The sequence below is a fragment of the Podarcis erhardii genome (genome assembly GCF_964252035.2).
Source record: "Podarcis erhardii genome assembly, chromosome: 10".
In the NCBI taxonomy this organism is placed as follows: Eukaryota; Metazoa; Chordata; class Lepidosauria; order Squamata; family Lacertidae; genus Podarcis; species Podarcis erhardii.
In genome coordinates this window covers 36742382-36758644 of record NC_138500.1, presented here as the reverse complement: position 1 = coordinate 36758644, position 16263 = coordinate 36742382, and the positions used below count along the sequence as shown (strand labels likewise).

Sequence of the window (16263 nt, the reverse complement as noted above, 5' to 3'; positions counted from 1 at the left end):
CCTACCATTTTAATATTCTATCTAGATAAACTGGACTAATTATTTAGAACCAGCTCATTTGCTGTAAGGTGGAATCCGCTGACAAAAGCTTCTGTTTCGTGAAAGGCAAAAATGCTCTTGTCATAAAAAATAAAACTATATCCTTAGCAAACAACCACGTACCTTATATAGCAAAGCATATATAGTTATTTTCATGTAGAGAGGCCAATTTTTCAGGTTGTATTTTGTAGCATATCTTATTATCATGGACAAAATATACAAATATTAAAATGATTGACACTGAATTGGCAGGACGGGATGAAATTACTTTAGTGTTCATATTGGGCTTCCACAATGGCTTCCACAATCCAGGAAGCTGAAGATATCTTATTTAACAGCACAATTCTACACTTGTTTACTCAGAAGTTTGGCTTGACATGATATATGAACCATCCCATTCAGTTCGGTGGGGCTAGCTTCCAGGTACTGTAGATGCTTACAAAATCCACATTTTCTCTAATTGCTTTGTCCCCTAGCAGTCCATACTCAAGCGGCTTGCTTTCGGGCATGTTTTCAAACCCAGAGTTTCTATGTCCATACATGGTGGGTGTCTCCTTTTTTCACGCATCACTGTTTCCTGCTATGCCTGTCTCTAAGTCTACCTCTTCACAAACCACTCATTCCACAACCAACTGAGCAATGCCAGCAAGTAGGAACAAAGGGAGGCTTGGGAGGGAGTGAATTTGAACCATCCACACTGGAAGAGCTGGGGCAAGGAGCCCGCAAATTGTTGAGTAATAGTTTACTCTCCTATACTGTTGCTCTCCTATGTGTACTGCTATTCAAAACGTAGGGAATCTCCAGATCTGGGGAAGAGAAAGTGTGGGACAGTGTTGGTTGGAAGATAACACCCCATGGACAAAGATGAAGTAAAAGAAGCACGAGGGGTTCACAATCTATATTAAGCTGATGTATGACTTAAGTTCATGGTTTTAATAGTTATAATAGTTCATTTTGGACACCTGCTTTGTTTAATTTGTCAGGGAGAGTCTCAGAATTTTAAACTGTTGCTTTTGACATTCTAACCTAGGGGATTTCAATCAGTGTTGAAATCTGAGACAGTTACTCTTTCAGCTTCTGTTATATTGGCGTAGATGAGGTCTGCTTAGCGCTATCATCTTATAGGAAGTTTCCTTACAGCATATAGACTGCTGACAATGGACTGCTATTTATTGTGAAGGGCATTTTAAATTACATTGCTCTCTCTTCTAATTTGCACAAAATATTACAACCTCAAACCAGGTTGAGAATTCTGGATTTGGAAAAGGTATGAGGAGCATGATGTGCAATACAAGAACACAACTGAGGGAACAGGGATCAACCTTCTAATGTATTTATAGTTCATGGATGAACAACTTCCTTCAGTTAATTCTTCTTTTTCCTCAACTTCCACCGATTTAACTTTGAGGAACTGGATATGAGCATTTGGAACCCTGGCCACTTGCCAGAAGCATGCTCCAGCCGCCTCTCAAGTGTCCCTTATTATTAGGGAAACAAAAGGGGAAAATCCCAGAGGTGGTTGTGCAAATGTTTTGAATAAAAATCTCGCTTTAAATGCTCAACACATTTGGAGTCATTTCAGGTTCCTCCTCAGGGAATTTTAAGACTGCTACAAGGGGATACCATTTCCACTCTTCTTGAATGCAAGAGCACCAAGGAGGCTGAGAGAAGAAAAGGGAATATTATATCTTCACAGAGCACTTTTAAAGCAAGTCTAAAAGCAGATACATACTGTACTGGATTTAATGTTGCAGAAGGGCAAATCCAGACGTGGAAGTAAATTCTTTGTCTGCTTATTAACAGCTGTTAATAATGATGTTGTTTATTTGATCCACTTGCATTTTTAAAAAATAATTTGTTTACCTCACCCTCATTTGAGATAATGTTGCCTTAAAAATGTAGGAGTAGGATTATTTACATTAGCACCAGTGATGTTTACTTTCTGTTATGCTAATATTTCCTATAACTGTCATATGGATAAAATATAGGCACACTGTAGATCGAGGTGGGATGAATTTTTTCAGCTGAAGGACTGTGTGCTACATACCAAAAGTATGCATGGCCAAAGTAAGAGAGCCCCCACACATATTCACCATGCCACACACAGGCATACAGTCATACCTTGGGTTGAATACGCTTTGAGTTGAGCGCATTCGAGTTGCGCTCCGTGGCAACCCGGAAGTAACGGAGAGCATTACTTCCGGGTTTCACCACTTGTGCATGCGCAGGCGCTCAAAATGACGTCACGTGCATGCGCAGAAGCGGCAAAAAGCGACGCATGCGTGTGCAAACGTGCTGTCACTAATTACGTTTGCTTCTAGATGCGAACGGGGCTCCGAAACGGATCCCATTCATATCTAGAGGTACCACTGTACCTACATACACTATATATCTATATCTATCTATCTATCTATCTATCTATCTATCTATCTATCTATCTATCATCTATCTATCTATCTATCTATCTATCTATCTATCTATCTATCATCTATCTATCTATCACCTTCATTCATAATGTGTTAATGGCTTTCAAAAAAAGTGAACATGAAGCCTAGATTAGGATCCTGATGGGGGGTGTAGAGGAAGAACCCCTTCTCCCCCCCCCCACATGTTTTCTCAGTCTAAATATGGCCTCTTGCACTTGCCATTTGCATTGGAAAGAAAACATGCATTTGCCAATGGAAGCTTGCTTTCCAATGCAAATGACATGCACCAATGGGAGCTTTCTTTCCAATGCATATAGCAGATGATTAATATTTGGGACAATAATAGGACACTTTGAGTTAAAGTCCTCTAGTCCTTGCCAAAATCCCAATTTGGATTGGGGCCCCCTTTGCCTGATATTTACCCATTCACATAATTACTCACGGTGTGAATGGTGTCACATCTATTTTGGCCCTGAGATGCATGTGAAGGAAACAAGTAGTGTTGCTTAAATTAAAAGCTATTTGCCTTTTTTTTACAACAGCAAAATGGGACAAAGTATAGTTTATTTTTCTTTATTTAATTTAATAAAATGTATATACTGCTTAATTTAAAAAGCTTCTTTATAAAATATAAAATAGACATTAAGTCTACTGATAAAATCAGCTGTTAAAACAAGTTTGCTTCAATTATATTAGATCATTACATAAAGCCATAGAAAGAAGCAGCACCACTATCTCATTATACCTCACAATTGCAGTATAAGTATGCAGTTTAAACGGCTTCCAATTAAAATTACACTAAATCCCTTATGACCCCATTCTTTTCATTCCTCTGAAAATGGAATGTTTCTGAAGCAGTAATGGCTGCAGACACTGCCGAATGTATTTACCTTCCCAAGGCATTGCTTTCAATATGTATTAAATATTTTGCAAGTTACTAGGCATCTCCATTTGCTTAAGGAATCTATAGAATGTTTGTTATAGCAGAGCTAGGCAGTTGTGCCTTTTTTGTTTTAGATCTAAGGGCTGTATAAAAAATATGCATAATGAACTGCATAATCGTAGTCAAATTTGTATTTTGTTTGATAGCATATTGAGGATGTTGGCCTTTGCTTCTTGCAGATGTCATGACAGTCCAGAAACATATTGAATGTAGAATTTGTTTTACATGCACTTTCTCTGCTTCCTCATTGTTAGCTCGCTTGCATACCGCTACAACCTTGACTGGAAACTTTCCCCCCACAAATAGAATTGTCCAGACTGTGCAAAGAAGCACGGAAAAGTGCACCGGGGTAGCAGATATAATTCAAGGACTCTATGCTGTCTTTTCCAGTATTGCAGTCAGTGCTGGATTTACGTAAAAGCTAAACTAGCTATAGCTTAGGGCCCTACCCTCTTGGGGGCCCCCAAAAAATTTAAAGGGAAAAAAACTGGATGTACATTTCCAAAATATAAGATAAAAAACAAATAAAATAAAACCTACATACAGCAACAGTGTTTTGTGTTGTGTAGGCTCCTATTTGTTATGTGCAAATAGCTTTAGATACCTACTAGGTCCATAAATAACCATACAGCATATATTCAACACAAAAAAACAGCAACAGTTTGTTGTTGTTGTTTTTTAAATGTATTTTTATTAAAGATTTTCTTGATTTACAAAGGTATGTGCAATGTCTCTCTCTCATATATTTTTCCCAATGTAACATTTATTTACATTTTTTTACAAATCAGTTTCATTTGTTGAGACATTAGGAAGAATAGGGGGAAAGAGGTGGGGGGAAGATGAGTGGGGGTGGGGTCGGGTGGTGATGTTTCTATTTTACTTAATATATGTGGGGTTTTGTGTCATTGTTGCTTGTGCAGGTTCTCTGCTGTTCACTTGTGTTCCTTTGGTGGTGAGAGAGGTTGGGGTTGGCCTAGGGTGTGGTTGGTTGTTTGTTGGTTGTGGTGATCTTTGTTTTCATGTGTGAGTGGGGTGGGTGGGTGGGTGTTTTGGATCAGGTTAGCCATATTGATTTGTATGCTGTTGGTGGATTTTTGTCATTGTCTTGTTGGGCTGTGTATGTGATAAAGGGAAGCCATACTGGGGTGAAGGCGTCTTCAGGACAATTTGTTGTTGACAAGGACAGCTGGACATATAAAGGGCCCCATTACCTTCAGTAGCTAGGGCCTCATCAAACCTAAATCCAGCCCTGATTGCAATGTTGTTTTTCACTCTCCAGTTGTGAGCATTAGACAGAGACTGCACACAGGAGGCTTCCTTATGTCATTGGTCTGTCTAGTTCAATACTGTCCGCTACAGTGACTGGCAGTGGTTATCATCAGGTGGTAAATGCTGTAGGATGGACAGTGGTGGTGAGGAGTGGGAGGACAGAGCTGTGTGTGATGCTCAGAGCTGTATGTGCCCTGCACCCTGGTCTGCTGCTCACAATTGTGGTGGAGGACACTGTCTCATTACCTGTGATGAAGCAAGATTCTATTGCCATTCCAATCATCTTCTCTAGTTGTGATGGGGTGGTGGGCAGCTTGAGCTTTTCCACAAAAATCAATGTATATTGGGCCAGCCTTTTGACTGGCAGATAGGAAAGATAAGAAAGAACTGGAGACGTTAAAAGTATCTTGTAATCTTGTCTGGATTTGTTTATTTTCAAAGGTATAGGATACAAAGACCAGTACCCAGGTACTCATTGGTAGAAAGTCAGATTGTGCTGACTGGCCCTGCCACGGCTATTGCACTTGCTGTTGCTCTCCACCACTTCATAGAATCATAGAGGTGGAAGGGACCCAAGGGTCATGTAGTCCAAACCCACTGCAATGCAGGAATCTCAGCTAAAGCATCCATGACAGACGCAAGGAAGGTAATTTCTGTAAAGGAGAGCCCACTGATTGAATTCATTGTTCTCAAATATACATAGTACATACATAGTTGCAGGGCAGAGCTGGTGAAGGGATGCTGATATGGAGCAGAATGCTTAAATGGGGCCCCAGTCAATGTGTAATCTAACATAAGCTTTTATGGAAGAAGACAGAACAGCATGCTCACTCTGTAGCTGTCAATAACCTTGCCAGGGAATTTCTGGATGCGGTTGTGGAAAATAATCCTGTATTTTGGGTTGCCTTTGATGACAGATTCATGTAGAGCAGACCATGACAGACTACCTCCTTGCTGAGGTGGATTGCAGACAGCACAATAAACTACCCCAACATCTGCACTGGCTCCGTCCCCAAAGTCTTTCGGGGTGTGAGCGTTGGTCTAAAAAACACTTGGCAGCTTCGATTCTAAATGCCCCAGAGCCCACCTTGTCTCAACAACTCACAACCAGTTACTATTTACCAAGAACACTTTCTTGACTACCATGCAATCCAACACAAGTATATGCAGGGAGCTGTCGTCAGTGGCTTCCCCACAACCAGATCTCTCCTCTGAAGAACTTCCCTCCTTGAGGAAAAGTATTCAGATTCAGCAGGTTTAAAGCAACATTAATTTAACTGAGTATTTTGTTTTTAATGGATGTGTGGTTTGGTTTTTTTTTTTTAAACTGTAGTTATCTACCCCAAGACTATGCAAAGGCGTGAGAGGGAGATATTGAACTAAGCAAATAACACACAGTAAGACTCAGTATATTGACCTTTTTAAAAATATCACCAGTATGTTTGACCATTTTTATCAACTATTTGCTAACATAGAAAAGTTCTCCTTTAAATAGCAGTCATTATGATGGGTGTCCAAGCATGGCGGGTGGAGAGTTGAATTCTTGTCTTTGTTTTATTATTTTTTTGTTTCTCCCTTCTGAAGCTCTGTGGCAGGGAAACTGCATAGTTCTCGGGGAGAATGGATACGTGCATACTTTGGGAAAGAGATTTGTGTTTGGTCAATGAAAGAGAAAACAAGCTAGGAGGTGATAAAAATGTCAAGGTCATAATGTTCATGGAAGCTTTTTGACCAGCCAGGAATTTTTATTAATTCTTTAAATGCAAATACCTAGGCACTGTGGACACGTTCCATACCTCCTGCAGAGCACTAGGTGGAAAATTACAATTAGCCTCCCAGAACGAAAATATAGTCCTGAGTACAAGAAGCCAAATTCTCCTTGTACAGAGATGCAAATTTATCCCCAGAGTCCCTCAGAATGTTCACTATTAGGATCGTATCAGGTTACAATGGTGTTTTGGCCCAAGACTAGGACTTCTTTGGCTTCAGGGATGCTGTAGAAATGTTTCCCGTTCCTGAGTGGCAAATATGCATATTGAATATTAGGTACGGGTTCCATCCAGTGGTGGATTTCTGCTAAGTGGAAGCACTTCTGTGGCTAGTGCAAGGTGAGGCACCTCATTTTTATCATTCCTGCCCTACTAGTTGTAGCCCTTTGGGGTCTGTGCCATATACTACACTGTTCCAGAGGGTTCATGAACCCTTAGGAGAAATTTTAGGTGCTTTGGGGGCCTGGAAATGTTGCATTGGGTAGGAGGCATCAGTGAAAAATCTGATGTCCTACCTCGTCCAAGGGGATGCACTTCAACAAGTGCAAAGCCACTGCTGAATATAGCCCTGTGTGTCTGATTCAACTACATTCTGTGTTCCTGTGAATACCATCAAAGTCTGTGAGATACCTTACCAGTTGACAGGGCCGACAACCCACTAAGGGTGCATTCCTATTTTAAAGGAATTACAGTAGTTCCATTGAGCTCAATGGGACTTACTTTTGAGTAGACATGCATAGGATTGTGCTGTGTGTGAGAGAGTTTATAAAGCCTAAATCATGCTACATTTTCTATTCCCTTCCCCCGTTTTATTTTTTGCTCTATGTACTCAGTGGATATAGTTTATTAGATGTGTTCACCTGGGAATTTTGGTGTTGCCCTGAAGAGCAAATTAAGATGAGGAGGCATTAAGAAAACAGGTAGCCTCAGGATTCTGCTGCCTTGACTGACAGCATCTGAGGAAGGAGCATTGAAACTAGGCCACCCATTTGCTGGTTATAGACTTGCTTCAGGTCCCTCTTTGGCTAGCTTGGCTTGTTTTAGTTCGGTTGCCAGGTCTACTCTCTCACCTCCGTCATTAGTTTTTTCCTCCCTTCCAATCCAGGTGTGGTCAACTGACCACTCATGAGAATGGAGGTTTCTTGGATTATTTGCTTCATTAGCCTTGGGTTGAAAGTAGCTTGAAATTTTGGCCTGTTTTTTCTTTGGGGGAGTTGTTACAGGTTCTGTGGGTGAAATCCCCAGTTCTTTGCAACAATGTCTTGAAGTACCGTGCTTGGAATCGGAAATAAATAGGGCTACTTTATCCAGACAACAGTTTTAAGGGCTTTGCATGGGAGGAGTTCAAAGTTTATTTAAGTAGCTTCAAAAGGGAGGGGAGATTTGAAAGTCTGACAGCTCCCGGAGTCTTTTACTGATAAAATTTGGCAGTTATTTTCATAGGTTGAGCCTTTTTATCAGAGTAATTTGATAATTAGAGCTCCTACTCACACAGCAGAGACTCAGTGGAGACTTGACCTGGCGCCATTATCTCCCAGAAGTGCATCATGCTATATGGTAATTTTCATAATTGCAGACCCTTCCCCATGCAAGATGCAAACTGTGCTATAGGTATGCAGGGCACATACTTCAGGAAACTTGAATGTGCTCACAGTTGAATGTGTGAATTAGCTGAGATTTTTGCTTGGCCTTGAGTTCAATTCCTATGTAGAGTCCATCCCTTTTAAGCATCTTACCAAATGTAAATAATAGAAAGTTGTGCTCTTTATTGTTGTTGTGCTGCCAGAAGCAGCCACAAATTCAAGAGAGCTCTAATTTCGAAAGTAAAAGGTATGAGAACTACAGTTCCATTTGGCGTTTGTACTCCAATTTAAGTGCTGAATTTGATCAGGAATTTTTAGCAGAAGTTGCTTTGTATTTTTATAGTATGCATCTTCCACTCTGAAACAGTGAAGTTCACATCCCAGTCTTAAAACATAATAAGCTCTGGGTTTACATTTGACAAAGTGGTTGTTTTACTAAGCTATCATTAAGGAAAATTTGTGCTAACCAATACTAGATCGGTCATGTTGTATATTTCCCCCCGTTGATGATCAGCACAAAAGAACATCTAACATGTAATTCTAATTCTAGTGAAAAGCAACATAACTCCAGGATGCCTACTGACAAAAGGCATATATTTAATATAAAATACACAAATGTCTTTTTCTAGAGATACTGTATTTATTCTTGATAATTGTTTCTTTGTCTACATTTGGGGAAATAATTTCCTTGGCACTAATGCTCTCCTTCTAGGAGTGATATAATAATTATCTAGTTCATTTCCCAGAGCAGAAAAAAAAAATTATTTATCCTCAGTGTCCCTTTATGCTGTTTACACAAGAGGTATTCTTGTGAAAAGTCAACTTCAGGTCAGTGTTTGGTTTCAACACCAGTAACCACCTGAGTACGAATCACAGCTAGTGCTAGCAGAATCTATTGTCTGTAGGAAACTGCACAAGCAAAATACCGGTACATTCAAATATTTGTTGACTTGATCAAATGGAGAGAGCTTTTCTTTTGAACAGGAAAGACACAAAATAGGACATGGGAAGCACGTAGGCAAGAGTCCACTATCAATTGAGTCTTACCGTGATTCCCTAGCCGGTGAGTTAAATTGGAGTTTAAAGACCCTCAACAATAATCTTACTACAACATAAAAATTGCATACAAGTAATAATAATACAATACTATTTAATACATTTTTAATACATATTTGATACAAAGCATACAAAGCAAATGTTTAGGGTGAAATCAGATACTCAAATATGGAACTCAACTTGGAATTAATAGTCTTCTAGATTACTCTATGCCTGCTCATGTAATATCAACTAGCAGATTGTGTGGTGGGGCTGCGCCACTCACTTGACCTCCCTCTGGCTGAGTTGCTACTGCATACCAACAGGGACAAGTTGGTAGTGAGGCCAGCATGGTGCAAACATGCTGGCAGAGCCAATCTGGTCTCCTGCCAGTGCTTGCACCACACCAACTGCTGTACTGCCTTGCTCCTGGAGGTGAGTCAGGTGACCAGCATGGCCCCACCACACCTTCTACGACTGGTAGTATCTATACAATATGTGTGTGTTATTGTTTTTGTGTTGTACAGAAAGACATTGGTGCATATCAGTTCTTACAAATCCTTCACTTCAAAAAAAATGCATTCTTGGTGTTTTTTCTTTAGTACCAGTGGGTATACTGAGACCACTGGCAGAGGAAGAGGAGTGCGGGGGGAGTGCACTGCCCCCGGCAGCGCGATCCCGGTGGGGTGCCATCGCAGCTGCCCCTCCGCCCACACTGGGCGCCATGCTCCTGCAGGCGGCACGCCACTCCCCCAGGATGTGCATCATGCCCCTGCTGGCGGCGCACCACGCCCCCTGGATGCGCGCCAGGCCCGCCCCCGCCTGCTCTCTGCCACTGACTAAGACAAGTGATTTTCTTCCATAAAAGTGGACGGTGAGGTCACCACTTGTAGCTTCTATTGCATGTCTGCATAAAATATGAAGAAAATGTGATGTTGACCACTTCTTACAGGATATTCTCATTCTTTGTCATTAGAATGTCCTAAGGATTTCATGGGATAATTTTTGTCCTCTGTACAAAAATAGATCACTTCTTTTCCAAGCTTCTGTGACTTCCAAGCTGCCACTCTTAATGAATGAATGACTGTATGTATCAGTATGGAGCTGTGAGGGCCTCCCAGCAGTCAGTCTCCAGTTGGTCAGGTTTTGAGATCCATGTAATTTTGAGATTTATTGTCAGTACAGGGAGGGGAGCAGAGGCCCCAACCCATTAGCCTAATTTGTACCAACTTTCATTCATTTCATTTATTTCATTTCATTTCACCCATAATTTGGCTTATGTCCTTCTGATTTATGCTGTGGCTCTGGGGACCTGAATTTATTTATGTTCTTCTTCTCTCCTTTACTTTTTTATCTTGTCTATTATAAATTGTAAGCTATTAATTTAAGGTATAAACAGCCATTTATGTCTTTGCACTCTATAAATAAACTAAATAAACAAGTGAGTCAATGGCCACTGGAAATCCACAGAGGTCCACCACCACCTTGTCACTTCATTTTCCAACTCACAGCTGGGAAATGACAATAAAGAAATATGGCAGGGAAAGTATTAGGTAAGGAGGGATGGGTGAGCATCTACATCCCTTATGTGGGACTGAGGCTGCCACAGCTGGCAGCTCTTAAGGAAGCAGAAACATAACTGGAAGAAATACCAGCCAGGTATGGTGTGCTTGAATTAAAGAAGCCTTTTGAGGATGTTATGTACTGAGTTGAATAGGATTCAGAATGCAGCAGTCTGATTGGTCCTAGAACAATAGGACCCAGAATGCAGCAGTCTGATTGGTCCACAGGAGCCACCCAATCCAGCTCCAGGTGGAAGTGAATCCGCAACCTGATTGGCCTACAGGAGAAGCCTGGAATTAGCCAATCACGTGGGGCCCATTGTGTAAATAATGTATATAAAGCAGACATTCTGGGGGAACTCCCATTCCTCCTCACCACTATGAGCTGAATAAAGAGCATGAAATCCACTCTCGACTCTGAGTATATTTCAGAGGACTTGGCACAGAACTTTTAAGATCAGCTTGGGTGGGGAAGATACAACTGCCCGGCTTAGGATGTTAGCAGGTGGAGAGTTAATATTTCTTCAAGGAGTTAATATTTCTTCAAGCTTGCTTAACTCCAAAATTAGGGCCTACCAGAAGGTATTTTTATGCCCAATCTTTTGTTCTAGGCACTGGGTTATATTAATATTTCAACATGCCTTGAAGTTTTTCCATATATAGAATATTTCCAGAAATATTTTTCCTGCTTGTTTTTCTCCCTGTGGCCCTGTCCTCCCTCAGATTAGTGAGGGACATGTGTAAATATTTTTCTTACTGAACTGTGGGAAAGGAGCTATGAGCTGCCTTGACCTTCGTGCAAGGTTAGATTTCGGAACTCACTGTCATTGGGGAAAAAAAATCAACAAGAAAGTACAGAAACCTTGGGGACCAGCAACTTTGGTGACTTATCAGTAAGCTATCTCTTCAGTGTGCTGGAAGTGGCTGCTAAGGAAAGTTGAGTGTTTTTTTAAAAACACTTCACTATTGATATGGTACCAAGTAATTGTATCTAAAAATAGAGCGTGCATATTTGTTCCAAATTTGCTTTGTTTATTTATGCCAATGCTAGCTCCCTATTTAGATACTTTGGTAGTACCAGATGTTCTTATAATTTTCTGCAACATATACATATCCCTGAAGATTTAGCCCAGTGACGTAATTATACTAAAATACCATCTTTGTGTAATTTTCCATTGCACACAGGCAATTTCTCTTCTGCACTGTCCATACGTGACATAATGTGGAAATAGTTCCCTACTGGATATATTTAATTCCAGATCAGTAACAAAAAGAGTTCACAGCCAAGTGAAAGATTCATTTGCTGATTTTTTTTTGGGGGGGGGGAGTGTAGAAAAACTTATTGGATATTGGAGTATTTATCCCCTCTTCCTTCCTGGCCCCTGGAATTGGACTCATGCTGGATCATGAATGAAGTATGGGGTGTTTTTCAACTAAGTTGAAATTAATAGAAAGTCAATGGGTTTACTCTGAGTAAGACTTAGCTGAATACCACCTATGGTCTATAATATTGCAGTGACAATGACAGTGATGCTATACTGAATATAGAGGAAGGAATGTCTCTCTCCAGAGTTCACAGTGTTACCTTCAGGAGAGTTCTCATACCGTTTTCCAAATGAAAGCTAAATGTATGTTTCTATTTGTCATGGAAAAGGGAGCACGTTTTACTTCCTGATCTTTGGGAATACTTGCAGTACTGTGAATGAGGTTTTTCAGTGTCATTTATGCTATAGAAAGCTGCTCTTGGCATGTGAAACTGAGAGCTCATTATATTTCTTTAATTAAGAGACACAAAAATGTGGAAATCCCTTTTCGCAGAAGTAACTACATGGTCTTTTGAGAATGTAGTGCCATCATTACACTGCTAATGCATGTAGACATTCATGTGAATCAGCCCTGGCAAGACTTCGAGAAAAAGTCAATAGAAATCGACAGACTTCATCTGCGGCACCATTAGAGAAGAGAGAAAGCGTACAGCCTCCAAATGAAAACTCCACAGCACAAAGGATTGTTGTAGAGGATTTTGCAGCTTTTGTTGTTCACAGTGGAGGTAGCTGGATATTCCTTGTACTAAAGTGATACAACAGAGGAGTACAAAAGCTTCAAGCATGATCATTAAATAGTACCTACATTGTGGGGTGGGGAACTATGGCACCATCCCTCATAATGTTATAGGTAAAGGTAAAGGTAAAGGTAAAGGGACCCCTGACCATTAGGTCCAGTCATGACCGATTCTGGGGTTGCGGCGCTCATCTCGCTTTATTGGCCAAGGGAGCCGGCATACAGCTTCCGGGTCATATGGCCAGCATGACTAAGCCGCTTCTGGCGAACCAGAGGAGCGCACAAAAACGCCGTTTACCTTCCCGCCGGAGTGGTACCTATTTATCTACTTGCACTTTGACGTGCTTTCAAACTGCTAGGTTGGCAGGAACAGGGACCGAGCAACAGGAGCTCACCCCGTTGCGGGGATTCGAACCGCCGACCTTCTGATCGGCAAGTCCTAGGCTCTGTGGTTTAACCCACAGCGCCACCAGCGTCCCATCATAATGTTATAGGCACCATCAAATGGAGGTCCATGACACTTGAGTGATCAGATTCCATAACAGGAATAAATGTGTGAATGGTGCATATGTGTGTGTGTAGAGGGCATGGTGGTGGTGAATATCGTGTGAGAAGAAACCCATTTTTCTTGTGAAAAAATATTGTATATTTCCTTATAATCTTATGGACAGGGTTCTAGAAAATATGAATCCACAAGAAAAAATATTTGGAATCATAGTATATTTATTATATACATAAAATATAAAAACAAAATTTCAAAACAGTAACATTTTTGTGAATCCACAGGACCACAATAGAAAACATACCTATGAACCATGGATCAGTGAAGTGTTGTTATTTCAATGGTATAGAAGCGCTTCCTTTATTTTTAAATGTATATAAATGGGATACATTTTGTGTCCGTTTACCAGTGAAGTATAGAATCTAGTGATGAATATGGCATTGATATTCCATAAATTTACAGTATTTTGAAAGTTCTGTGTAGAAACAGAAAGAAAGAAACTTGCTGCTCAAGTTTAAATATTATAAAACAAAGGCCAAAGCCAGCATGAGTTATGAACAAGTCCATGACATTTCAAAAAGCATTCCCCCCCTCCTTGTTTTCTCTTTTGGTGGTATATACAATCTCATCATAGCTGATATTTATAGAATTAACCCATTAGTCTGAAGTTAGGACTTCATCTGAAATATATTAATTGCAAAAAACTATCCTTGAACTTTACTGAGTGGCCATTGGCATAAATGAATGAAAACTATTCCTTTTATCCTTTATAGTCGTGGAGTGCTTCTGTTCCAATATTCATTTTCCTGTGCCACCTCTGTTCCCTAACAATATTAGAATTTTCACACTGAAAGGGGGCAGGCAATAAAGTGCTTTATACAATCAAATGCTTACATGTGTATAATACCTCATAAAACAGAAGTGTTCCCATTTATACTTTATGGAACCAGTCTTTTCTTAAAACCAAAATTTTGATGAAAGGATAGGTTCTACTTTCATCTGTGCTGGCTCAAAAACAAACCAGAGTCCAACTTGGGTGTTGCAACATATTCCCCTTGGTTTAACTGACTAGAAAATTTTATCCAGAATCTTTTTAAGTGCCCCAAATGAAAATCTTATTAACTCCTTTTTAAGGATGTCCCACAGAGCCCTGTTGGTTAAATGCATGCCCTAATTAGTTATTACAGATTACTGACTTTGTATGTTTTACAGTGGAGTTTTCCCACCAATATTGGTGTTATTTCCATACATGTATACTTCTAGAGATTTGCAGTAGACATTTAATCAAAACCTTCATCTTAGTTTTAATATACCAGTATAAAAAACCACCCACATTCCATTGCTTCTCTCTAAATTGGTAGTCCTTTTGTCCGTTACTAGTGTATATTCATCTTTCCAAAGAACATGCGAGTGGGGTTCCAATTTTCAGATTCCTCAGTTGGTGCCAGTCCCACATACTTTAATGCAGGTAAACAAAACACTTGTACAACTGGACCCTAAAGCAGTATTGTCTATAAAGATTTAATTTAAGGGCTGTGACATAAACCATATTCTGCTGAATAAATGAAATTTATTCCCAGGCAGGTTGGTCCAATACAGACAAGGTCTGTGAATGCAGGTCTGCCCACAGGAGACCCTTTTACTCCACTAAATAGATGATTGGTGGAAAGGTGGATCTGGGTAGGAGAACTGCAGGAGTGCAGCTATGCATGCACAGCCTTTTGTTGGACTCACTTATTACAAGACCTCTACTCCCCCTATACAATCAGCTGAAGCTATTGGGTGGGTGGGGGCTCCGCTTCTCTTGTGAGGGTATCACCCACAAACACTGTTTATACATAAGTGTTGCAACTGGGACCAAAGTGTTTAAGAATCAAAGTGAAAGGCTATGACTTTGAATACCTCTACACATACTTGGCACTATTCCTTTCCCTTCCAGTTTTCATTTTGAGAGCCTTCTTTCTATAGCGTTTGCATTTTGTGCATAAACAAATGCCCTGTTTGGCACTTTCAGCTACAGTCTTTTAAAATTTCCAATACATTTTTCCCCAGAGCTGGTTTCCATTGCTGGACAAAACTTTTCATATTGACTATCAGTCTGCCTGCTTGAACATCTTCATATCCAGCCACAAGATATTTCAAACCTTTGAAAACAAAATAGTCAGATATTTATTGTACTAGTACTTCATATTTATCCAAGTATGCAATCATAAAGGGAATTTACTTTTTATACTGTAAACCACTCTGTGATCTTCTGATGAACGGCAATATATAAATTTAATAAATAAATAAAATAAAATAGTTGTGTGTGCATATATGTTTTGTGCATGTATGCATGTACGTGTGTGTGTGTGTGTGTGTGTGTGTGTACGTGTGCATAGAAAAGGTAAAGGTACCACTGACCATTAGGTCCAGTCACGGATGACTCTGGCGTTTGTCTGCAGACAGGCTTCTGGGTCATGTGGCCAGCATGACGAAGCCGCTTCTGGCAAACCAGAGCAGTGCATGGAAAAGCCATTTACCTTCCCGCCGGAGTGGTACCTATTTATCTACTTGCACTTTGACGTGCTTTCGAACTGCTGGGTTCGGCAGGAGCTGGGGTCGAGCAATGTATGTGTATAATGCATATCTTTTTAATCCAGAAGTATCTTTAATGTAAGAGGACAGGAGGCAATTTTGTTCATATTCTACCTTCTCAATGTAGCCCTCTGATAAACTGTTCCAGAGAGTTGGAGGGACCCTTTATATTAGAGTACAGTGGTACCTTGGGTTAAGAACTTAATTCGTTCTGGAGGTCCATTCTTAACCTGAAACTGTTCTTAACCTGAGTTACCAATTTAGCTAATGGGGCCTCCCGCTGCCGCCGTGCCACTACCGAGCAATTTCTGTTCTCATTCTGAAGCAAAGTTCTTAACCCGAGGTACTATTTCTGGGTTAGGGAAGTCTGTAACCTGAAGTGTCTGTAACCCGAGGTACCACTGTAGAAATTGTGGGGCAACTGTAGGGGGAATCACCTCCTTTTCTCACAAGTTAGCGTATGCTTCTATTCCATCAAAAAGTCATGCTGTGCTAAA

At 40.4% G+C, this 16263-nt stretch overlaps 1 protein-coding gene and 1 long non-coding RNA gene across 3 annotated transcripts in view; one reads left to right on the top strand and one right to left on the bottom strand.

The window, feature by feature from the left end:
- LOC309351022 overlaps positions 1–16263 on the top strand; it is a 79139-nt gene that overhangs the window by 13377 nt on the left and 49499 nt on the right. The window lies entirely within an intron of this gene.
- NTN4 (netrin 4) overlaps positions 13391–16263 on the bottom strand; it is a 40543-nt gene continuing 37670 nt past the window's right edge. For both annotated transcript variants that reach the window (XM_081878258.1, XM_081878259.1), the window contains exon 10: positions 13391–15333. In XM_081878258.1, coding sequence (XP_081734384.1) covers positions 15200–15333 — 134 coding nt within the window. In that variant the 3' untranslated portion in view covers positions 13391–15199. The remainder of the gene's footprint in view (positions 15334–16263) is intronic.